The 24,871-nt window shown below is 37.7% G+C and overlaps 1 protein-coding gene across 5 annotated transcripts in view; it reads right to left on the bottom strand.

Annotated features, from left to right (window-relative positions):
• The window catches only part of CABIN1 (calcineurin binding protein 1), a 94,232-nt gene that overhangs the window by 66,900 nt on the left and 2,461 nt on the right, over positions 1-24,871 (bottom strand). For 2 of the 5 annotated variants that reach the window (XM_004934335.5, XM_015275465.4), the window contains exons 6-27: positions 24,689-24,823; positions 24,256-24,436; positions 23,607-23,736; positions 23,096-23,245; positions 22,399-22,691; positions 21,907-22,075; positions 21,411-21,547; positions 20,805-21,022; positions 20,038-20,116; positions 19,595-19,782; positions 18,980-19,129; positions 17,994-18,182; positions 17,026-17,262; positions 16,127-16,280; positions 15,769-15,884; positions 12,007-12,168; positions 10,574-10,780; positions 10,070-10,215; positions 8,630-8,891; positions 6,877-7,137; positions 6,110-6,261; positions 5,412-5,590 (exon numbers count right to left, since the gene is read on the bottom strand). In XM_004934335.5, coding sequence (XP_004934392.2) covers positions 5,412-5,590; positions 6,110-6,261; positions 6,877-7,137; positions 8,630-8,891; positions 10,070-10,215; positions 10,574-10,780; positions 12,007-12,168; positions 15,769-15,884; positions 16,127-16,280; positions 17,026-17,262; positions 17,994-18,182; positions 18,980-19,129; positions 19,595-19,782; positions 20,038-20,116; positions 20,805-21,022; positions 21,411-21,547; positions 21,907-22,075; positions 22,399-22,691; positions 23,096-23,245; positions 23,607-23,736; positions 24,256-24,436; positions 24,689-24,823 — 3,895 coding nt within the window. The remainder of the gene's footprint in view (positions 1-5,411; positions 5,591-6,109; positions 6,262-6,876; positions 7,138-8,629; positions 8,892-10,069; positions 10,216-10,573; positions 10,781-12,006; positions 12,169-15,768; positions 15,885-16,126; positions 16,281-17,025; positions 17,263-17,993; positions 18,183-18,979; positions 19,130-19,594; positions 19,783-20,037; positions 20,117-20,804; positions 21,023-21,410; positions 21,548-21,906; positions 22,076-22,398; positions 22,692-23,095; positions 23,246-23,606; positions 23,737-24,255; positions 24,437-24,688; positions 24,824-24,871) is intronic. The other 3 variants (XM_004934336.5, XM_015275462.4, XM_015275464.4) reach the window with 3 other exon arrangements.

The raw sequence follows: 24,871 nt of genomic DNA, 5'->3' as shown, positions 1-24,871 counted from the left end.
CTGCAGTGAAAGAATTACAGAACCACCTAGGCAGGATAAGACCCTTAAGATTACCAAGTCTAACATCAATCTGTGAGACGTGAGAAGTAATTGCTAATCCCTGGCTGTTGGTATTTGTCCATTTAGAAGACAGACGTTCAAGAAGAACATCATAACTTTTAAATAATTATTGCTATTATTAAGTAAAATTTAATGCAACTGCTAAAGTAAGCCACCTGAACAGGCAGACATGCACTTCTAATGACAAAGCTCTTACTGCTAAGTATGCCAGCTAGATAAAATCAGCTCATGGTACAAACTGACATAATTTATTCCCAGGGGAGCTGAAGTACAGCTTTACCATGCCAGTATAAATAAGGCACTCCATCTTTGCCAATTAATTACTATGCAGCTTTGTAATTGCATTGCCTGTCCTCCATTCCTTGAAACTTCTTTGAAATGAGAAGAGGAAGGGAGAGGACCTCTGAAGCACTGCATGTGGGGGAAGGCAACAGGTGTAGAAAGCCAATAGGGGAAAACTGACTTCTTCTGAATAATGTCTTACATATACTCAGTTATAACAAGAAGGAATCTGGAAATGTCATAAACATTCAGCTACTCATCAAAAATCAGAAACAAGTGGCAGAGAAAGGATTTTTTGGAAAGCTATGTAGGAAGGCTGTTCCAAAAGTAATGCCTCCTGTTTTATGATGTTGGCCCACACGGTCAGAGGTGGATATTGGTGGTAGAGCAGTAGAGATTGAGCCTTCCCACCAATGTCCCACTCCATTCTGTTGCTGTGTGACAGATGGCAGCAGAGGGGCAGTCTGACAGAATGGCATCTGACATGGAAGCACAAATGAAGCAAAGGTGTGAAATGAAATTCCTCCATGAGGAAAAATTGGCCCCCACTGACATGCATTGACACTTGTAGACGTTTATGGAGAGCCAGCAGTGGATGTGAGAACAGTGAGGGGTGGGTGGTGCGTTTCAGCTGTGGTGGCAGTGAGAGGGGTCATTTCTGCTGGTGCAGATTTTTACAGGCATGGCATACAGTCTTATTCATCACTGGCAAAAATGCAGAGCTAACAGTGGTAACTATGTTGAAAAAAATGTTTTGTAGCTGAGAATTTCTCTATCAGACAGTGTTATTGTGCTCTTTGCATCTCTTATAATTTCCACGGAAGTCAAGAGGAGGCATTACTTTGGAGTGACCTATATACATAAACCCAGTTTGAAGTAAAGAAAATTTCTGCCACACAGCAAATGGATTAATAACTATGTGTTAAATATGTGTATATATACACACTCTCGTGCAAAAATAAAGTGGATTCTTCCAAGGCTGTACACCTACACATTCTCTCTCTTTACCCTGCCCACCTGACACCACAGCCCCCCTCTTCTTCTTTGTAGGTATGTATGAACATTTTTCTTTATTGCCCTGTGGTCAGAAACATGATACATCAGACCATTCTCATTCTTGAAACAGTTTCTAACGTAACAGGAGACAACATCCAACTCTGCAAAGCCATTTGCACATTACTGAAAGCAAAAGAATTGCAAAGATTTGCATGGGAGCAGGTTAATTTCTCGAGGACAGCAAATCCTCTGAACATATAAAGGGAGTTCTCTGATAAAATGAATCAGATGAAAGTCAATGTTTTGTCCTTCTACACTGATCACTGAATGTGTTTTGGTAACTCACAGTCCTATAGTGCTGTTTTCAAATGCAGTGCAGCAAAACCTCACCAGTGTTCTGCTCGTTTGGTCAAATTCTTTGACAGCACTGCACTAATCAGCAAGAGGTTAAATTGGGGAAAAAGTAAAAACGGAGCATACTGCAAGAAACTGGATCTGATTCATTATTCATGGAGTCCAGTATGCAGTCCCCATGAACATCCAGTACCATGTACCAGAATAGGATATGCATTGAAATGAAAGCTTCAGGTCTGCAAACTGTGGGAGAGATGGAATTTTGAAGAGTTAGATTTTAATTTTCCAGAGTGCAATGCGGACGTTCTTTTTATGCACAGAAATATCCACCTCATCTTTGAAGCTTATTCACTTTAACATGAGAGACAGCCTATGTGCAGGAAGTTTCTCAGAGATCACCTTTGTCTCATCGGGATGTTGAGAAGCCCCGCTTACAAGAAACTGTGCATCTTCATAACGTTTGCAGAATTACAGGACCAACATACTATGAAGGGAGACTTCTCCCACAGCATGAAGCAAGTAGCCTTTCCCAGTGAGGTTATCATGCAGAATTTGCCAATTACTTAAAGCAAGCCGTGACAGGTAAAAGCAGGAAGAGAATGCCTGGGGAACAGAGATTTGTAAAAAGGTTAGAGGCAGCACGGGCAATATTGGTTGCAAAAGCAATCAGGCAAAGACAAACACAAAAAGGATGATTACATCTAACTACACACAACATACTACATGACATGGATGGAGACTTAAACAACAAGACATTTTAACACTGCAGTAGCAATGAGTATTGAATACATCATCGGCATACCACAATAATTTGTAATTGAATATCAACACCACAACAGCATATCACAGCAAAAAAGACCACACAACAATCTCTAGCCTACATTTGGAAACTTGCTTTCTCTGATTATTATTACTTTTACTAGTTCTGTTGCTTCCCTAACCAATTCTTATGTTTAGCCCAATATTTAGCAAAACAAACTGACTGAAGCCTGTACTATGATTGGTTTTTAATGACTGCACAAATCCAGCTGATATAAATAACAACTATGAGCTTGTCTGTTCTGGTATGTAACGCTGGTCATGTAGCTGTGTAAACATGGGGATATCCCAGGCAGTGAAAGCCTGAGCCCCAACTGAGTTCCTGATTATTCTTGCTTCCCAGTTTGCTCTTGGAAAATTAAAAAAAAAAAATAAGTAAATAAAAATTTAAGTCTCAGGCTTCTGCTATCAAATGCAGGTATTCATTTTGGAGAGTTGTAAAACAGCAACAGGCAGGGGGTGACAACAGAAAAGACAGGATTAACAGAAGGAAGAAAAGGAAGCACCTGAATGGAAAGACAGGAAAAGAGAAAGGAGGCTGCCTACTTGGCACACATAACAGCAGCTGGTCAGCCACCAAATACAAGCTGCAACTGAACAATACTTGCCTCCTTGAGGATGATCTCTACTAGGAGCTGCCATGAGGAAAACAAAGTTCAGTTACTTCACAAGCTGTACTTACTTGTTTCTTTGTGGGTAAGAATCTGTACAGTGCTCTCATTCTGTTTGTCACATATGATCAACAATATTGATACAAGAGATATTTACTTTTGCGAAAGTAAATAAGAGTATTGTGAAGCCTCAAAAAGAATAAATATCTAGGCTGACTTTAGGCCAAACTATCCAGCCCATGAACAGCAATATAGGCAGTTTCAATTACTGTCAGAATGGTTAAGAAAAGAAGTCTAAAGACTAGTCAAATGATGGATAGTTTCTTGCTATTTTTAGGAACAGTACAATGGAAATGTAGGCACCAGTTTTTTTTCAGTGATGTGATTATATGTAAGCTGTCAAGAGCATTTTACTTCAGAAGTATGTATTTTAATGTAAGTAAAATGCAAATGAATGCAGAGAAGCACAGTATATGTAACAATATAAAAGCAGGAGGCTTCCAAGCACTGCTCAGCCTGTTAGCTCTCCTTCCGTCTGCAGCAGCCCCAAGGCAATTATTTCAGTTTCATGGAGGCCTTCAACGTGCTGTATCCAAAGTTTAGTTTTGCCAGCAACTTACAAAACACGATGCAGTACTTCCCAATTCTACTTGTCATAAATGCACACAGTCTTCCTAAAGATCCCCTTCACTCTGCCTCTTTCAGTAGCTGACATTCTGAATTGTCGTGACAGCAGCAAAGCTAAGTCCTAGGTAGGCTAAGCTAGCAGCCCCAAGAACTGCTATGCTAACAGGTGCAAATGTTCCTTAGCTTGCACCTTCAGGCTCTGCTAAGCAGTCAGCTTTGCCCCCATTGGGCAGTTAGTCTGCCAAAAGTCATAATACCTCACTCTGAGCAAATGTACTACTTACAAGTATGGGAAAATTCATCTAACTTATCTGTCTCCTGGGGACACTTCAAGTCTGCAGCACCTGAGCAGATGCAGTCTTCTTAGTCAGAACTGCTTCTTATAGGGAATATGGTTTAGGAAATAATTAAATATTTACTCCCTTCTGTTTTTACTGTTTCAAAAAGACATCGAGGCTAACTGACATAATAGTCTGGCCAGTACACCAACATATTACATATGATATCAAAAGAGTCTGATTAATTACTCCAGATTTGAATGTAAGCATGGATAAAAAAAATATTTCTATATTAAATTCAGTGAAAGAAATGAAGGAAGTTCTGTCAGTTTCACCAAGAATTACCTGTTGAGGAAAAGGAATAAATTCACCTTGCAGAGTTTCCAGGTACGTGAACAATTGTTTCAAAACTATGCCAATGTAAGGCATTTACAAATGACTGTTCTTCAGAAACTGACAGCAGGAAGCATCCCACCCTCCACAAATTCCTATCAAGCAGAGCACCTCTCCAGGGCCCTACCACATTCTACCAACACTACGCTGTGCACTGCAGATATTTTACTCCTTCTTGAGTGCTGATATTCATAGATCCAGATGGAAAAACAAATGACCAGAAGAACAGAATGAGAATAAAATACCTATCCCAATAATAATGTTGAATTACTTCAACAGCAATTTAATTTCTTCTGTATTCTACATGTTGCAAAATCTTCAGTAGGGCTGTGATACCATCCTACCTTCTGCTGTTCTAAGACAATTATTATACCACTTTATAGCCTATAAAGATGAGCTGCTAGCCAGTCATTGCAAATGATAAAAATCAAAAGATGAAGTCTACTGGATCGTCATGCAAATCACTTCGTGCTGATACACAATATATTCAAAATAGTTGCCACCTGCCTCCTTCAAAAAAACAAAAACACTGTTTTATACTGTTTTGTTTTGCTTTTTAGCAATTAGTTTTGTTTCAGCCACAGTTCACATTTTCACCGGGTCAGTTCATACAGGCATTGAAAGAGCATCCAGTCTTCTAAAGACTGAATTCACATCTTTCCTAATAAGCTCAGGCAGACATTTAGCTCTGCAGAAATAAGAAAAAAAAAGATCACTGAAAACTCAGGCAGCTGCATACTCCTGTCAACAGTCCCATTTTGACTAAATGACAGGTGTCAACGGTGGCAGGTGACAACTTTGAATTTTGTATTTAAAGCTCTGACTGTACATTGATTCTATTTAAGGTACTGAATTTATAAAGCGTCAATATTGCCCGTGATACCACAGACCCATCACCCTCCTTGAAATGAGCAGTTTGATCATTTCAGGTCAGACCCCCCATGATTAAAGCACCTCCCTGTGCTGCCAGTATTGAGAACAGGGACTGTACCGTCCGGCGTTGCCTGCTGACAGGGTTTTTTACATTTGACGTAATCGTGGTCAACTGGAGTGGCTGTGTAAGGTGGGGATGTCAGACCTGGACCAGAGGATGAGGGCAGGGAAGTCCCAGGGCCCGGCACTGTTCCAGCTGAAGAGTGAGAGTCTTCATCAACCATGCAAGCTTTTTCCCTGGGAAAGTAAGGAGGAGAAAAACTTGCATTAACACATCAGTAACACATACAAAGAAAGAACAGTCTACATTATGACACTTCCAATACACTTATCAAATCTTATAAAATTCTAAGTAATGAAGTTTGATCATATGCTCCCCACCAGTGTTCAGCAGTAAAAACATTTATCTTCTGGTTTTTAAGATGACAAAATATGAGGACTGAACTCTCTTAACCTTCAAAATAAAAGTGTTTGCTTTTGCAATTTTGATTGTTGATCTAAAAATAAATAAATAAAACAGTTGTTTCAAAACAGACCACAAGATCAAAGTTATTCCATTTTGTTCCATTCCCATCTATGCTGCACCAATTACTGAGAAGACCTTTTGACTATACATGGTGCCTGAAATTGCACATATTAGAATTAAATCTATTCGTTTGGTTTGGTTTGTATTTCATTCAGTTTCATTTTAATGGTTTGTTATTCAGCGGTTTATAAGTATGCCTTTTGATGATGTTCCTAGCAATTAGCACTCACTTTTCTGCAGCTTTTGGGGTGTTCTTCTCCTCACCCCTGGCAAAAGGTCCCTCAGAAGCTTCTTTCATGAAGCTAACTAATATCTCCGCATCTACTCCAGAATCTGGCTTCCCCACAAGTTTCAAAATAGAAGCATGAAGCCGGAAGTACACCTAGAAAACACCCAAGTGCATTTAGTCATTAGAGAATGCATAGCTCTGCACATAATAAATAGACTGTTCTCTGTAGCAACTGCAGGAGATAGTATGTAGACAGCTTATACGTTAACTTATCCAAATAGGACACGTCCTTGCTTGCAAATGACAGAATCTGAAAACTTGAAAATTTTAATAAATGCAACCTACAGAATACAACAGTGAAAGCAGACAAGGCCGAAGTCACCACTGGGTACGATCCAGACCCCTGTTTTTACCAGACACACAGGGAAAGCAAAGGCGTTATCACTACTGTTCCAATTCATGCATTTACTTATGCTCTCATAGGTACGAGAAGCTTGTGAAACATATTCACTTTGATTTTGATAAAACCTGACTAATGCACTGTGTGCAGCAAAGTGAAAACTGTCCAATATTGAGACTGCACATATAAGCTGTCTTTAAAACAGGAACAGCCTGAATAACAAGCTTCACTTCATTCTCTAAATTAGTCTTGTAAATGTTGCCAGATGCAGGGCACCACTTACGCTCTGCATGCTTCATAATATAAATCAATGGTACTTTGTAGAGAACACTGCTTTCAAGTCTAGGTATGTTACTTTCTTCTTTTACCTCCAGCGCTTCCATGGCAAGTTCTGGTGGATTATGGTAGTGAATCTTCTTTGGATATCGGGCAGCCTCCTCATGCAGGTAATGACCTGCTTGTTTGTAATGAAGCAGATAGACAACAGGAGGCTGTTTCTGTTTCTCAGCAATCTTTCCCAGCATATAGTGAATAAGCCACTCCTCTTCATCACCGTCCCCCTCGCAGCGAGATGCTGACGTAAAGCACAGCTTGGCTGTCTCCAACATGCTGTCTCGGCGTTCTTCCATCTGAGATGGAACAAAGCATTGAGAAATACATGAGTTCACTGTGGCTGCAATGAAGAATGCTAAAAACACACTCCTGCTCATAAAAGCGCAAAGATAAGGAACATTCTTTAAAGCATTTTCAACCTTTTGCATACGAGAAACACAATCCTGAAAAATATACATTCCTGGAAGGAAGATTATATTGTTCAAACTTATCTTTTAATATAAAAAAGTAAAAAAAAAAAGGCATTTTTAATTCAAGTAGTGCTAAATAAGCATTCTGATTTAATCCACAACTTCAGATGGTTGGTCTGCACTGTACTTTTTATCTGACAGTGTGAAATAACTTCAGCATTACCCCTGAAAATCTCTAGCAAGCTCCTTGTAGCCAAGAGGCTATGAGACAGTAAGAGCAAACCTTTAATAGAACAAAGACATAAAGCATAATAACTTAATTTTCTGAGTAGTTTTGAAGCTCTTATGATGTTATGAACAAATAGCCCTCATAAAGAAAACTGCACTGTTAGATGTAATTGCATACATAATTATTGGGGAAAAAAACCAACCACAACACAACACTTGCCCCCCTTTAGAATATGTGCTTACATTGCCTTTTTGTGCAGAGGGTCAAATGTCACATAAGCAGCTACAGGGAGTGCAACATTAATACATGTGCAGCTGAGATGCAAGACCCATCACTCTGCTGTAGATACACTGTCCTGGTAAAAAAAAGTATGCTCCAGTGTCATTCTATGTAATTCAACCACTAATAAGTTTCATAACACAGCAGTCACTCGGTAGCAGTGCTTCTTTTTTACTCTGCTCCCACATATTCTGGACTATGTAGTATTTGTGAGTCAGAATAATTAAATCAGAAATTCCATTTACTGCTCCAAAAAGACAGACAAAACATTTCTCCTTGCAACTCCATCAAGGTCAGAAAGAGCATCTTGCAATTGCTCATTTTGGCTCAGCATTTAACTCCCTACTAATCAATTAATAACAACTTTTTCTATGAAAATGTATGAAGCTCCCTATTTTGATATTTCGTGCTAGAAAATAGCCCCAAAGCATAGAAAACAGATGGTTTTAGACACGCGAGATGACATACGAATGCAGACAGAGCAACTCCTGATCTTTTCACTACTTAAACATGTACACGTTTCACCTTTTCCTGGGAACGTTGCATGACACTTACAGAAAGGTAAGGTAAACATTACACAGCCTTTGGGAAAGGTGAGTTATCTTTTAAAGACAATTCGAAGACTGGACTGGAAATAATTTTACACAGAAAGAAAAACAAAACAACAAAAAAATCAGGAACCCCAAACTCTTTAAAAAGTGCATGATGCCAACTGCTTCTGTGAATGAAAATTAGACTTTCCAATATTACTAACTAAACATAAAGTCTGATAGGTAGTATACAGCATGTGAATATTTAATTTAAGTTATTGTGTCAGGAAAGACCATTTAAAAGATTTAGAAGTCCCCACTACTTTAAGTTAAGTCTCACCTGCTGCACAACTTCAGGAGGGAGTTCTGATTTCCACTGCTTAAGTTGCCGAGATGCAAAAGAATGTAGGGCATAAGAAATGGTGCCGTATTCTATCCACAAGGAGAGATTAGAGCTGTCGATCTCAAGGGCTCGCTTGAAGCAATTCAAGACAGGAGTAGAGTGCTTCCAGATTGGGCCATCACTTTTCAGTTCATTAGAGTTCAACTTGTCCTGAATACGACTTGCTCGAGCCAGAGCCATGCCTGCCCATGAATCAAACCTAGGCAAGCAAGAAAATAACATATCAACAGTCTCCCCCCCACACACTACACTGAATGGCAAAGACATAACAGCCAGCAGCCATTAAGACATTTTGAGGTGTTGGACTGAACTGTGAACAGCTTTTATCACCACATTTTCCAACATAAATACCACGATGAACAAATTCACATAGAGAAATCTCAATAATTAAGAAAGATTACTTTCTGAAGTAAACATTCAGTAACCAGTCTTGCATTTATTATATTATGGACAACTGTCAGAATAGATTCCCTACCACATAACTTCAAATTAACATCTCAGGTTAATGGTTCTGGAATTTTTTTTTTTCCACCATGATTCTAACACCAAAGGAATCATGACAACATCCTCACAATTTTGCTTATTAATTTCTTGCTAATTTGAAAGCTCATTTCTGGGTCAACAGACCTCAACAGAGAAATTCCTGAGGGGTATGGAAAGGGAACCATAGTACAGACATCTTAAGAAATAGCATCTAAAATGACCAGGGCAAAAATAGTATGCTACCACACAAAGCATCTTATTCTGAACAACGAAGTCACAGAAGTCACATTCTGCAACAAGTCACAGAATAAAGTCAAAATGCACTGTCATTTATTTGTCACATCTACAAAACTCCATAGAAATGTGTTGGATTTTTTGTTTTTTAATTTATCCAGTTTCAAATGAAGTTCTACCAATCTCCCAACCAGTTCCCAGACCAGAAGATTCAACACCATTAAACTGTGTCTATTTCCCCTACAGACTTCACATGCAAAATTGCTCTGTGCCGTAACCTTCCCTTCAGTCTCTGTTACGTGACTGAACTTAGAAACAGTCGTCTTAAGTAATTTAAACCAGGTTTTTGTCATTTACATTGGTCTACAATGAGAACTGAAATGATAGCTAACATCCAATAGGCAAGCCCTAAAATTTAATCAATCTTTAACATTAAAATGCTTAATCGTGGTGGTATTTGAGTAAGTTTGATGCTACTAAGAAACAGATATAGTCTAAACATCACCTAAATACCATACTTTAAGCGTAGTAAATAAAAGAGGTCAACAGAGTGCAGGGCTGTTTGCTTTTAACTCCTGAAACAAAAACAAAGTTTCTTTTCTATGCTTTCCTAATACTGAAATAAATGAATATCATGCAGTAGGATTTAACAATACCAACCTGTTTGGGCAAATGCAAATGTCATGCATGTAAAATTTGATGGCCTTGGACTGTTCTTTATTCTTGAAGTGGTAGTCTGCCAGAAGGTAATACAACTCAGTCACCACTGGTGGAGAATAGTCTGCACCATCCGGGAGAGATGGCGCCTAGAGATAATAAATTAATAATAAAGATTAATAAAACGTACATATTAAATGAGCTGAACTCTTACTTCTTCCTTACAGCAAAAGTAGCCTTTCCATCACAGAATATGAAGGTATTGAATATGAAAACAGTGAAAATATTCCATAGATTTGCAGAGCACTTGGAACATCTCACACTGACCCCATTTAACCAATATTAAATTTCAAGACTAGAAGCTTTGGTGGTGCCATTTCATTTAAATGCAATTATCTAATGAAATCCAGCATTATTTAATAAATGTTCCCTTAGCTATCTGAAAATCAACACAAAAATAACACTACAGTAATTTAATCTTTATTTTTTTATAGCAACTCATTATACCTTGCTGCAGGTTCCTTCGATGTAGGCAGAAACAGTATCGAGGCTCAGCATAGGTTTGTCTGTTCGAGGAACAATTGTAGCAGTCTTCTTTAAAAGGTTGGCCAAGTCAGCAGAAACAGTGCTGGTTTTATAACTGTCAAATTCTGGAAGAGTTTTAGGCTTAAAATATTCAAACATGAACAAGGCATCTTCCCATGTGAGATCCACCTGAAGAGGGAGGCAGATGAGAGGGGAGAAGTTATCTCAAATTCCAAAATCAAAGTATCTACTCGAAGTGAGTTTATATGATTTTGCCAGTTACCAAACAGTAAGTGTTACTCTAGAAGGACTCAATTTATGACCCCCCTATGGCAGGGGGTTGGAACCAGATATCTTTAACGTTCTCTCCAACCTAAAACATTCTATGATTCTATGATTAAACCTCTCAACAATTAAATCACTACTAATACCTGGTGCTCACAAGTACAGCATACCACTTCACCAGTTAAAGGACTAACATTTATTTGCAACTTAGTGTATGCCACTGAAAAATGAAGTCACTCTACTTGCTTAGACAAACTATTATTTTTATTAATACAGTTCTCTCCTGTCAGACCAAGTTTTTTCCTTTTATTGTTTAACTCATTCCTTACAATAAAATTTGTGTTTGTACATGAAGCTGTACTACTAAAAACTCCTTTTTCTTTTAAACAACTTCAATGAAACACTTTCAAACAGATGTAAAAATGTAACTTTTATTTCTAATTTTATGCTCACTTACATTTGGTAACTATAAATTCATCTGGAGGTTTATAAGCAAAAAATCAGTGTTTCAGGCGGAGGATTGATATCTCAATTTTTCTGTCCCTTCTTTAAGACTATATCCCTTTTCATGGGGCACTCAGTAGTTTTTCTTCTCTCAAATTCAACTGAATCTCGCATATTTCTGATAAACAGCTAACAGATATTCACCATCATGGATTTCACAAAATAAGTTGTTTTTTTAACAGTACCACTTTTCATAAACTGCAAGGTTGGCTGCTAAAGTTTTTCTTCTTATTAGCTGACATTTTCATTTTCCTCTCTACACTTCTCAACCTCAAACTTCTCCTTCTCTGTTGAAAACAGGAAAGTCATGGCTCAATAAAAATCAGTTTGTCAGTACTTTCAAAACAGCAAATTACTGTGAGACTACACTAGCATTTCATTTCAAACATGACTCTTTCTACTCAAAAAGTCTTCCACTTTTATTTTCTACAATATGCAAAATACATAAGTTTTATGAGGGGAAGGTAAAAATAACAATATATACATACACACACACACATACATATATATACAAACACAATATAAAATCTTTTTCATAAGCATCTTAAGGTACATTAACACCAAACAAGGCTGCATCTTCCAGCATCACAGAAAGTCTCACTGATATTAAGCAATACATAACTTACCTGCTGTACTGAATGTTCTTCTAGGTACCTTGCTTTGCTTTTTTTGCTAGGAAAGCCATATAAACAATAAAAACATTGCTCCAAAGCTGTTTCCAGCTCTTCTTTGTATGGGTGAGTATCTTCAGAAGTGGATGCTGCAAGTTCTTTTTCTAGTACCTGCACCTACAACATCACAAACATCAATGAAAATGTCATTTAAGATCTGAAGCTTGTATTAAGTTACCTAGTTGTCTGGAGTTATGTGATCAAAACAGCCTAAGAAACTACCCATTTCTCCCAAACCACAATCAAATATTCCCCATATTTCTACAAGCTACTCTCACACAAGTAATTTAAATGGCGCTGTAACTGTGAGAAAGTGCTTTTACTATTTTCTACATTAATTCCTGAACTCTATTTTCAGCCAAGAAAATTAGCTATCAACTTAATGTTTTCGATTTAATTAACATTGTTCGGTTTCCCTCTACACATCAAGTTGCTTTGGTGAATATGAACACCAGTTTGTCAATGCTGTGAATAAGCCAGGCTATCACAAGCAGAAGGCTCCAATGCAAAGACATCAGTGTCTTCTACACGAAATTTTGCAGTCATAAATTGAAAACATAAGATTTTCCATCCATTTGCAATTCCTAGAAAAGAGCTTACTACTTCTATAGTACTTCTGGAGGAGGTTTTGGTTTTTTTTTTGTATGGTTGGGTTTGGTGGGGTTCTTTTGAGCCCAAACCCTGAAAAATAACAGTAGAGCATTAGAGCAAGGATAATTCTTAGAAGGCACTTCAATGAGATTTTGAGCATCAGCAATCACTTTCAAGTCACAGCAGTCTCCTCATTTCCACTACTTTCCCTGTAAGGACTTGTGAGCAGCTTTTGAAATTTAAGAAAGCGTAGATAAGCAAGTTGAAAGGAAGATGCAAAGCCCACAGGACACTGTAACAAAAGCATGATATTCCTACTGCTGCAAACAAAATCACACCTAACACCCGTAACAGAATTATCACTTGAAGAGTGTTCAGAACAACCTCCTGCATTCTTATTTGGCGTTTAGCAGTACCCCAGAATAATTTTTAGTAACAAAGGAATTAACTGTGTACTAATATATTTTCTTGCCTATCTTCTTCACTTACACAGAATGTTTTTCAACACATATAGAAGATGAATATCAGTCTATGAAACACGTTTGTATTTCGCATTCTTGAAGCTGCCATTCTCTTCAAATAATTTGTCCCATTTCTTTTTTCCTTTTCTTTACCCCTCCAAAACCCTCGTTTCTAAAGGTGAATATCTGTGCTAAATAACACTATTTCATATTTTAGTTTAAAAAGCAGGCAGTTCTAAGACTGAAAAATGAAGATCTCATTCAATGTACTCGATAACATTTGCAAAGATCCAATGGTAAATATATTTGCAGCTCTCAGTTATCTGTAGTTTGTCCAGGCTCACAGGGCATGCCATCAGATGGACCAGGCTGTGGATACAGGCACACGTACAGACAATTTAGATTCAGCACTTTGGAGCTCTGCAGCTGCACAGCAGTTAGGGCAAGCCTGAGTCTGGAAATAGGTTATCTATTTTCATGAAGCACAGTGCCTGAGCTAACAAGTCCACTGGACCCATAGGCAGATCCGCACACAGGCAACTCAGGTGTAACAGTATTATGCTCCTAATACCAGGAAGACTGAGCAGAGAATGCTGCAGAGATAAGCTAATAGCTTCACGCTGAACCAGCCTCAGCTCCAACACTGTTCATTAGCTCCAGCCCTGCCGGGGAGAGCCAACTCTGCAGAACCCCTCAGGCTCTCCACACCACCCTTCCCAGCTGTCTAAATTACTGGCCTGGCCATGCTGCTGCTCAGACACAGAGGTAGATGGAGTCTGGCACTGAGCTGCAGTTAATAAGCTCCAGGGAGTGCCAAGAAGGGAAATGAAGAGATTCCCGAGTGGCTCTATGCAGAACTAATCACCACTTTCTCATGGCTGAAGGCAATAAGCCTCAACAAAGTCGAGCTGAATCTGTAAAGTGCCACTGAAATACCTCTGTAGAGCACTGCCCACTGAACACCACAGTACTGTATTATTGGGGTTCTGCCAACAGCCAAGGTAACCCAGGCTGTCAGTGCTCTAGGCAGCAAAAAGCTGACTGACTGCAATTCAATTTCTAAGCCTAGCAAAAAGGAAATAGCAATACATTCAGAAATATTCTACTTCAACCATGGGGAATTTCTCAAGGAATTATCTTGAAAAGGTCAACAGAGAGTGGGTAACTCCTTTCATCAAATAATGCTACTGCCCAGACACACACATTGCTGGAGCATATTACATTTTATAACACACTTATCTGAACAACAGAGCAAAGAATAGCCTTGAGACAAAGGGAGAAGGACTGAAGTAGTTCTTCGTTATCATCTTTGTTCAATAGATCAGCTCTGTAAATATAAGCTGAAGTTATATTTAGTTCATAACACAAAAACAATAGAAGTACTACCTGTTTCAGTCTGCAATTTAAAACCAAAGCAGGTATAATCGAAATACCCAAATTTAGCAACAGCAGAACAGTCACAAACATCACAGCTCCAGGACCAAATCCAGGTAACAGCACACAGTCTGTGAGGGATCAACAACATTCCAGGTGCCTAACTGGGCACAGATCATGTCCTACAAATCTTTACTCTTGCAGTTTAGAAGAAATAAATAACTAAGTTTAACTGCAAAATTCAAAACTGAATTTTCAGTTAGAAGACTCTCTAAAATACTAGATAATATTTACCTATAATGGAAAACACACAACCTTTAAGTAACACTTGGCAAATTCTGTTCTGTGAATTGAGCAACTATAAATCTAGTTAAAAACTTTTTTTAGAATCACTAAGATGAATGTGGAATCCCACTAGATTACACATTCACAGATGTAACACCACAGTTTTTTTCAGTTTGTGAATGATGTACAGTGCTATCGGACTGCTTGTCATTCTTCCTTCTCCTTCAGATCCTATGAGGAGAATAAAATAGCAGTGCAAGAAACAAAACAGGAAAAGTGGAAGGTAGTAATTATTCCTCTCAGTAAGAAGTCCAAAGAAGAATGGGAATTATGACAGGAAATAATCCGCTCAAGTTTATTTTCAGTTTTATACCAATACTCAAGAGTACATTCTTATTTCTTGCCAGATTTTAGAGAATTGGCTTTCAAACGGATAATTAACCTTTTTATTCTAACACCTAGGTATGCTGCCATTTTTCTTATGTGTGCTGTTCTTTGTTTTTCTTTAACATAAAGTTCTCACAATTAAGACTTTTGAATATCACTTTGCTTACAGAACACAAGTGAACATGATTCTTCACCTGTCTTTTTGTGAAGAAGTCACATTGAGACATACTTCTACTACACTAAGTAATCAGCATAATCACTTAATGGTTCTCCAGGCATGGCAGACCATTTACTAGCTTTCACTTAAGATGTTTGTATAGAACAAAGGTGGTTACCCAAAGTCAAATCCTGTCTGACAAGAAGTCCTGTTTAGAAAGGATAACAAAGGAAAGGGGAGTGGAAAAGCAAACCATCACTATTCAGACTTAACTGACTAAAAGGTTGATGTGCTTGGCAGAAGGAAAGTAGATACAGAAGTGTACTTCAACATGAAGACATTACCAATGTAACAATTTAATAAACTGTTTTGAGATGGGTTTGAGAGGTTCATATTGGCCATATGAATTTCAGAGGGTTTTTTTTTTTTCAGCCTATGATATTCTACAGTGCTAACACTTACATAGAACTTGAGAAGAGCACCATCTGAGTTGCAGCACCAGGATCGTCGTCCCAAATACTCATGAGCTGTGTTCAGCAGCATGAGTGAAGAAGGCAGCATAGGAGTATCAGGATTCACTGGAAGAGAGAAGTTGGCAATTATTTTAGTAGTACAGAACTGAGTTAACTTCAACTACCCAATGCCTCATCTGGTGCAAAAAAATAAAAAGTTGTCTCTGGGATAAGAATGTCATATCTGTATACTCACCTACTCCCTTCAGTCAGCAGATGAGATTACAAACATAAGTAATTTTGATTTATATTCCATAGTAAGATAAAAGTTCAGCTCCAGCATGTAAAAGTGAATTAAAAAAAATTACCTCCTTCTCCCTGGTTCTGCTGCTGCTGGCAGCAAAGGGATCGAAAAGCATCTTCCTCATGCTGGATGATCCTGTGTAGGATGATCCATGGAAGAACTGAGGAGACATATGGTTCTTTGGGTTCTTCCTGGACTGCCATGCTGCAGTCTATGATCTAAGAAAGAAACAGGCATTACACACACAAAACAATACAGATTAAGAGTCAGGAGTGAATCTTTAATGAACAACCCAAAGCTAATAGTGCATTCTACCCTATAGGAGTAATCCTCAATTAAGCTTCAGCTTCTCACAATGAATAGGGGTAAGAAATCCTACAAGTAAGATCAGCTGGCATGGGAAAGAGTAGAATATAATTCCCCTATTAAGACATTCCCTTGCATAGTCTTTTTCCAAACAGTTATCTCTCTGTTAATAACACATTCAGACTTTTCAAAGTGAATAAACGTACAGTAGAAAATACAACAACTAGAAAGCACAACTGGAAAAGACCAGTCAGAATAATTAACAGACATGATACAAATAACTGAACTGAATAAGAATGACTAACCTGAACAAAGTTACAAAATGCACTCAGCCAGCTAAATAACGTTACATTACAGAGCATAAGAAAAGTTTAATTCCTTCAGTTGTTTTACTACCATTCTTTAATTACTTCAAGCAGCTTTGTACTTAAAGGTATCTGTTGTCACTGATTCTAGAACAGGTGAACTCAGTGCCTCTCTAACACACTGACTTGAAAATTAAAACTACAAAGACAGTGTTCCTCTCTCCCTCTGCACCAGCAAAATTGTAACCCAAAATATCAGTGTGAACAGGTGGCAGTTCAGCCAGCAGCTGTACTGGTGTCTGAAGGTCCACAGCACACAGTGACTCTTTTCAAGTACCAGTGAACAAGTTACCTGAATCAGGTTAGTTGTTAATCGAACGAGGCTTGATGTTATAGAAGATTCTTTCAGGATGCTGTTGTCTGAAGATAATGAACTATCTATTCCTATGAGCAGCTGTGTTACCGTAGCAACCCACTCTTCTTTAGCAGAGGCTGCCGTCATATTCATCATCTGCTGACTTGCTTCATTCAGGGCAACTTCTGAGCACTCAAAGCATTGCCTGTAATCTTTCAGTTTGAGCAAGGAGTCCTTGAGAATGTAAACAAGAAAAAATATATCTATTATAAGGATGAACAGCATATTCTTAAAAAAAAAATTAATTGAATACATCAGAGGAAGGCTGTACACGTTATAGAGATAAGATGATTACTTCAACTAAGTGTAACAAAACACCTTTACACATGACACTGAAGAACAACAGGAGGTGTCCAGATCTTGGATGATAAATATACAAGTAGAATATAAATTTCAGAAAATCATCACTGAATTTCTACTTGAATAAGAGAGGCATGAAATACACATTTTCAAGAACGTGATGCCTACAGATTTAATAAATTCTAACTATATGCAGCTTATACTCTTGTGCTACCATATATTACTCCATAAACGTCAAAACAGCAACTACAAGGCCAGTGTTACAGCAACACCCTCCTGCTTCTTTATATTCAAGTTTAGGTAAATGAGATTGCAAAGAGGCTGTCAGATTTGGTTCAGTCCAGCTAAAACAGCATCAGTCTTTCTTGTGATTATTTTTCCCCCATCCAGAAAACCCTGCCAGCTCTAACCACTCCCATAGCTGAGGCAATTGGTACACATATTTTCAATATTATGTGGACTACAGATGCAGCCATTATACTGGATCTACCTACCAAGAGTTAGTCTTTCATGCAGGACAGGTACACTACACCATGAAACCATTCACATGCTACATAGCTTTTTTAAAGTTTTGTGTTCAGAGTGGCTGTAAATCACCAACAAACCTGTAGAAGCAGCAGCTGTGCTGGTCTCTCTGGTATGGATGTTACAAATTCCAGATGTTTTACTCTTCCACTAAAGCATAATGTTGGTCGGAGCAGATGCACCACTGCAGTATAATCCCCTGCCTCATACAGTCGCTGGATCTCTTCCAAAGACTGGCATCTCTCCAGAGATTTTAGGTTTTTATCAATCTGCAAATATCACATATGGCACAATCCAACCTCCATTTAGTCTTCACATACAAAGGTAGTGACCTTTCACCTAACTTTTTAACTATAAAGCTGTGTTAACTCCACAAATACATCCAGGAACACAGACCAGGAAGAAAACTCCTACTATGTAACACTTCAACTGTTCCACATACTTTTAATTATCATATAGTATGTGACTGATGTGTAATAATAAACTTTTTTTTTGTTGTTGTTTTGCCTCAAATCCCCAGATCACACACTTCTATGCAAGAATATGTCCATCAGATGGACTTCAAAGTGAAGATGCACACAACCTGAGTTGGAGTTGTTGTGTTGTGAGGATGCACACAACCTCTTCAAAACAGCTAGAGAAAGAATGGAAAATTAACATCCTTTTATTCAAATATGTATGAAAATCACTACGTGCAAAACACCAACTGCTGAAGAAAGAAACACATTTAACCATCAGTGGAAGTGATGTTCACAGAACAGAAAATAAAACAGTGGTTTAATAATCTACCACTGCACATGCAGTGCCTCTAACAGGAAAACCTTTTTATTTTGAAATGAAAACAACCTTAAGTTGTACAAAGCCAAGAGATCTGAAAGGCATCTTCTTGAAAAGGAGATGATGGCCATGACATCATCATTAAACTATGAACCTGTTCCTTTACTCTTAGAAAAATTCTAGGACAAAATTCTAGATAAGCTTTCATCACAAAAGGGCTAATTCACAGATGACCTCTGAGAATACAAGTGGTGAAACAGGGAGAATACTCCTGCAAATGAATTCTTACCTCTTCTAAAGAAACCACGGAATCAACATGCAGATTAGGTAATCGAATTACGATGTTGCTGTCATCACCAGCTTTACGCTGCATTGTAGTGGAGCTCTGCAGCATTTCAGTGCAAATATCATAGTTTTCAAGTGCCTGCTCCATGTCTCCCTACAGAAGTACAGTGGAGGGAAAAATAGTAACAAATAGGGTTCTGTCTGCAAAATGTCTTTCCAAAGCACGTATGAAATGTTTAAATTCAGCGCAGGCATTGCCAATGTGAATACTGCACATAAGAACAAATCCAAAAAAAGCAAACCAAGCAAATGAAGTATAGCTTATCAGTGACTTCTGTAATAGGTAAAACAAATCAGAGAAATAGCATTGAACTTGAATTTGAAGGATTAATTTGGATTAATTAAAATCCCATTCTTTTAAGAATACAAAAGAGTAATGAGAAATAATTCTTCCATTCACACTAATCAAAACACTGAGTCAAGAAACATTCTTGTATTCCGCAAAGCAGACGCTTTTAACTGTCTTAAACTGATTTAATCCTCACACATAAAATGAGCTGAGAATAACATGATTTTTAATTGCTGAGAGAAGTTCTGTTAAAACAAGAGTAGAACAAACCTGAAGCGCTAGAAAGCGAGCTTTCAGCCAATACACCCGAGTGACAAACTCCATCCAGCCTTCCTCAAATAAATCTCGCTGTGAGGACGCAAACGATAACTGCAGCAGGTCTCCCAAGAAATGAATTCCTGGCAAGTCAGAGCCAAACTTTCCATTCACAGAGACAGCAGGGCAATTTCGTGGAGAAACTGTAAAGCAATTATGTTTTATCATAGAGTTACCAGCATCCCACGAGAAGAGTCCCACATACTAGTTATTTAAAAACCACTGATCTACTCGAAGACAAATGACACACCAGTAATAAACACCTTTCAGATGTGTACAGAGAGAAAGATATCTGTATACAGAAGAGACAGCTGCAAAAAATCCAGTGAATTCCTGAAATAGTTTCTTAATTTACCTACAGTATTTTTAGAATAGAGAAAGAAACACCTGACTCTCACCTGTAGAGTTCTTCCCTTTTGCCAGCAGCCACTGATCTAATTGCAGTTCCATGCAGGAAAGGCTCATCAACATCATATCCTGCAGAAAAAGTGTGAAGTTGAAAGGAAAAAAAAAGAGAAAATTTAAAAATAGTCATCATTTCCATGACACCGAATACGCATTCTAGTCTTATCAGTTTATTAACGCTTGATGGATAAAGTTCAGGAGTGCACTAGAAAGCACCATGGATATCTGTCAGGTAGTTTTGTACAGTGAAGAATACTGTTTTCTGATTACATTCATAGGAAGAAGGGTTACAAACCCATCTCCAAAACCCATGAGCTTATGAAACTTTTTAACGGTCCAGCAATGCACGGTACTGGAGCAGCTCTCTGGAGTCTCAAAACCCCCGAATTCATTACCTTTAGTATAATGTACAGATCAAGTCTGAAATAAACTCAGGGACCGAAGGGAAAAGACAAGCACGAGGACAGGGATTTTAATGGTATAACTACGAAGTACTGACTTCTTAAATTTTACGTCACAAGAAGCTATGCACTCATAGGACATATTTCAATTTGTTAAAAAACTGATGCATATATGAAAGTACACAGATATACAATAGTACATACTAGATGTATAAAATTTTGACAGCTGATACACAACAACACTGTATTTTTGTGTGTGTGTTTTTTTTAACTAAAAACAATGGACCACAGTGTTCTGAATTTGTTTTTTCATTTGCAACTAAGTAGAAACACTACTGATATTAAAAAAGATACATTACCTTAATATGCTGATTACTTGAGTCCCTAAGTAATGGATTGGGAAGACTCGTACTGTGCTTTCTCCAGCTAGTATAGATACTAAGGACAACCTCAGACAAGCCAGGAGGCCACTTCACCAGGAACTTCTGGCTGATGACCTTCAGATATCTCATCATCAGCTCCAAGATACCACCATTGTTCAGGTTATCCAGCAAGAATTCATGAACATCCTGCTTCTCTAGAAAACAGATAGAAGCAAAGCTATGCATAACTAAGATCAACATAAGCTGTGACTTGAAATAAGTTAGTTTTGACAGTGTTTTATGCATTAAGCCTACAAAAGGGCTGCAGTATCATCCTGTGCTGCAGAGGTAGAGTTAAGTTATTGGGTTCTAATATGTTAAATGGGCAACTCCATGCAACACAGAGCTTGCATACAGTAATTAACCAGTCCCCAAGACTTCAAAATCACATTACTAATTGAGATAAAAGAATAATTTTATTATGTGAAATAAAAACAACATGTTCAGCGGTATCTTTCTTTTATATATAAGACATGGAAATGCAGAAAAGCATACAAGACAGAATAACCAACAGTGAAAGAGAAGTTGTAATGAAATCTTTACCAGATTCCATGAATGTTGTAGAATCAAATGACATTCTATGAGGTCCAACATGTTGGAAATTCTCTTCTTTGATCTCTGACTGCACCTCATAGTTATTGAAAGGGTCTTCCTCCTCCTCTGGATCTAATTTCCTTAATCTGTGTTGAAAGGGGGACAAAAACACTGTAACAACAAAATCCTCATCCTTTCCTTCACTATTAAGTCAAATCTAAGCACTGCACATTGTACACATCTTATCAGTGAAAGCATAGTAACTGAAGCACACTCACAGATTAAGTAGTCGCAAATTCTGTTGAAATCAAGACTGCCTTCTTTGTTGATCTTGCACAATCTGACATCTGTATTGTCCTCTAATTGTCTCACCTTACCAGAAACTTTCTCATTTTTAAATTAGTTTTCAGTAGCTTTCATTAAAAAGTTTTATCACATGTATAAGATTGAAGGACATGTGTCCTTCAAAAAACAACACAGGTCTAGCAGTTTTACAGTCCTGTACCTGGAGGGAAGGAATTTCACCAATAGCTCTTGAAAGTCAACCTTCTCTTCCTTTTTACACTTTGTGTTCCGTACTCTGGCAGATCTCCTTTTTGCTGTTTCACCACTATCTTCTGTAATTCTTCTTCGCTTCACCCCTTTCTTGGATTTATCTCCTGCAGATATATCACCTAAAAACAGAATCAAAAAAAGAAAAAAGAAAAGAAAAAAAAGTTACTGACGTGTTAAATTACCAAACAAGAAGTGGGAAGTCTTCTTAGGAAAATAATAAATACCAATAAAGATAAGTAAAAAGATGATTTGTGGCTGAAACGATCTTACTCTAATGAAATACTGAAGAGTGATCATTTTCATTTTGGACATATCGAAGTATTAAAAACACAATGAATATAAACTGGCTGTGGTATCTTGCATAAAAAAGCTGGTCTGAAGCAAGTAGACTTGCTGAAAATTCTGCAGTTGGAAAAACATATTTAATCTTAAACTGAAGTACCTTGCTCACCTACAGTAGATCCTGGTTCCAGTGAATTCTGACTGTGGCTTGGAAAATTGGGTGTCACAGGAGTATAAGCTAACACAGGTTCTGGCATTGTCACCACCGCAGCAGTGCTGACGGGAGTTGGCTGAATGACACTGACAGGAGTTGAGGTAGGAGAAAGAACCAAATGCTGAACAGGGTCTCGGTATTCTGAGAGATCAATTCGCTTTCCCAGACTGGGCCGAGGAGGATCACATGTTGTGAGGTGGTGATACATGGCAAGTAAAGCTTCTCCTAAACACTTCCATCTGCACATGGAAACACAACACTACAAAAATCAACCCTTTATGCTTTAATAAAGATGTACTTAACAACTCTAAAGTATCCTTATATCTTGCTGTGAATAAAGAACTGCATTATGTTTAAAAGTTTCCATTATATCAATAGTAAAAACATATAAAAACATAAACTTACTTTGAAGTTCACAAACTAATCTAAAATAAAAAATCCAATTACACAGCTGGAATGGCTACCAAATCATTCTTAAGATTTTTTTTAACATCAGTCTCAAATATTAAATCAAAGATTGAAAATTGATATGTTTACAATAAAATCACAAACAGACCAAACAACCTATGGACTCATAAATTATGAAAATACTGGTAAGTAGCTTCAGATAAACCCGTTACAAACAGAAAATACAATGACATACGTGAAAAAGGGAATTGGCTGGATCAGTTTGAGGTCCGGTTCTCTCTCTTGCACCAGCAAAGCCTGCCTTTTCTTACGTAACTCCAGTGCTTCATCTATGATTCTTCCTGTTTCAGCTGTACTCACGTTCACATTATGGATAGACATGTCACTAGAAAGTATTAAGAAACAAAGACAAGGGTATGTTTGCTTTTTTAAGGTCTTGAGAGATTTATATTTTTCTGTAGTGTAACATGAAGTGTTAAAACAAGCATTCAAAAAACCCACTATTTTGCAAGCTTTATAGCACACATAAAGAAGTGTTTCACCATCAGAAATCATTACTCACTTAAAAATTGAAAGATAAGGGAAGATTGTCCTACTCTGCTTTTCAAATAGTGAGAAATGAAAGGAAAACAGAAGGTGCTGCTTTCTTTCTTAAAGAGTGGTTGATTAAAAAGAAAAAAAAAGTGTATGATTAAGAAAAGGAGTTGACACTCCAAATGCAGTATAGGCTATAAGATAACATTCACCATTTGAGGAACATCCTTAAGGAATCTTTCCGGAGGAGAGGTTGCTCCTCAAAGATCTTCTCCTTCAGAACCAACCCCTTGCTGTAAAGACAATCCTTCTCCAAGGCTTTGCAGATAAAGTACAAACACGCTGACAGAGAAATAAAAATTGAATGGTCAATTGCTATTTCCACCATTCACTATTTCCATATTATTAACTGTCTCAATTTCAAATTCCACTGCTGCAACAGGCAATGAATCCCAGCAGGCTTTTGCTCATATGGGCAATTACATAAATAAAATTAGGATCATTACAGTAAGGTAATCCTACGGGACTCAACAGACTCAATATTTCTGCCATCTTGCAACTTTTCTCCTGAACACCATTTGAATCAGTTAATTCACTGGGCATTACTCAAATGTAAAATGCTTAAACATTTTAACATCAAAAGGAGATATCCAACATCAATATGCAGATCGATTCGTAATTCCTGATAAATACTGCACTGGGCATTTATTTTTAGTGTAATTAGAACAGATACAAATCATTATAAATTTATCATGAAGTAAAATCTGCATCATACCCTAACCTACTATCATTTCATAATTTTTGAATATGAAATTACACATTTATTGAGATTTTTCTTTAAAGGTCTACTATTGTACTTACTTGGGTAGTCACTGAGTGTGTACAAGATAGTGATAAGGTTATCTAAACAAGGCCAGTGATCAGGGTTACACCTGAGACCTTCTTCAAAAGCATGACGAGCCAAAGGTAGGCGGATGAGTTTTATTGCCACACGACCAATTTTATACCACAGGTTGACATCAGTAGAGTCTAGCATTACAGCCTAGAAAGTATAACAGATAACGTTATTCACGTTTCAGACATGCATATCTGTTTGTTTACAGAGACTATGACCGCTTTAATTTTTAACTGAGACATGACTGGCTCAGGGACTGAATGGTGGTCGTAAAATATCAGAAAGTACACAGCACTCAGACACACATACAAATGAGGTTTGCTGAAAAGTGTATATCTGTATTTTGGCAAATTGATGCTAACATTGAGGCTCCAGTATTTTCCTTCAGCTGTGCCGTACCTCTAAATAAAACTCCATGGCTGTCTCTAGGTCATCCCGTTGCACTGCCAGTTGTGCTAGGTTTTTATAGGTGGAATACTTTAACATCAAGCCTGGATGTTTCAGTCCTTCTTTCTCATCACCAGAAAGAACTGCCTAGAAATAGTCACATAAACACAACATGAGAGTTAAAAAAAGCAGCAA

The sequence above is a fragment of the Gallus gallus genome, chromosome 15 (assembly GCF_016699485.2).
Source record: "Gallus gallus isolate bGalGal1 chromosome 15, bGalGal1.mat.broiler.GRCg7b, whole genome shotgun sequence".
In the NCBI taxonomy this organism is placed as follows: domain Eukaryota; kingdom Metazoa; phylum Chordata; class Aves; order Galliformes; family Phasianidae; genus Gallus; species Gallus gallus.
This window is presented reverse-complemented; position numbering and strand designations above follow the sequence as displayed.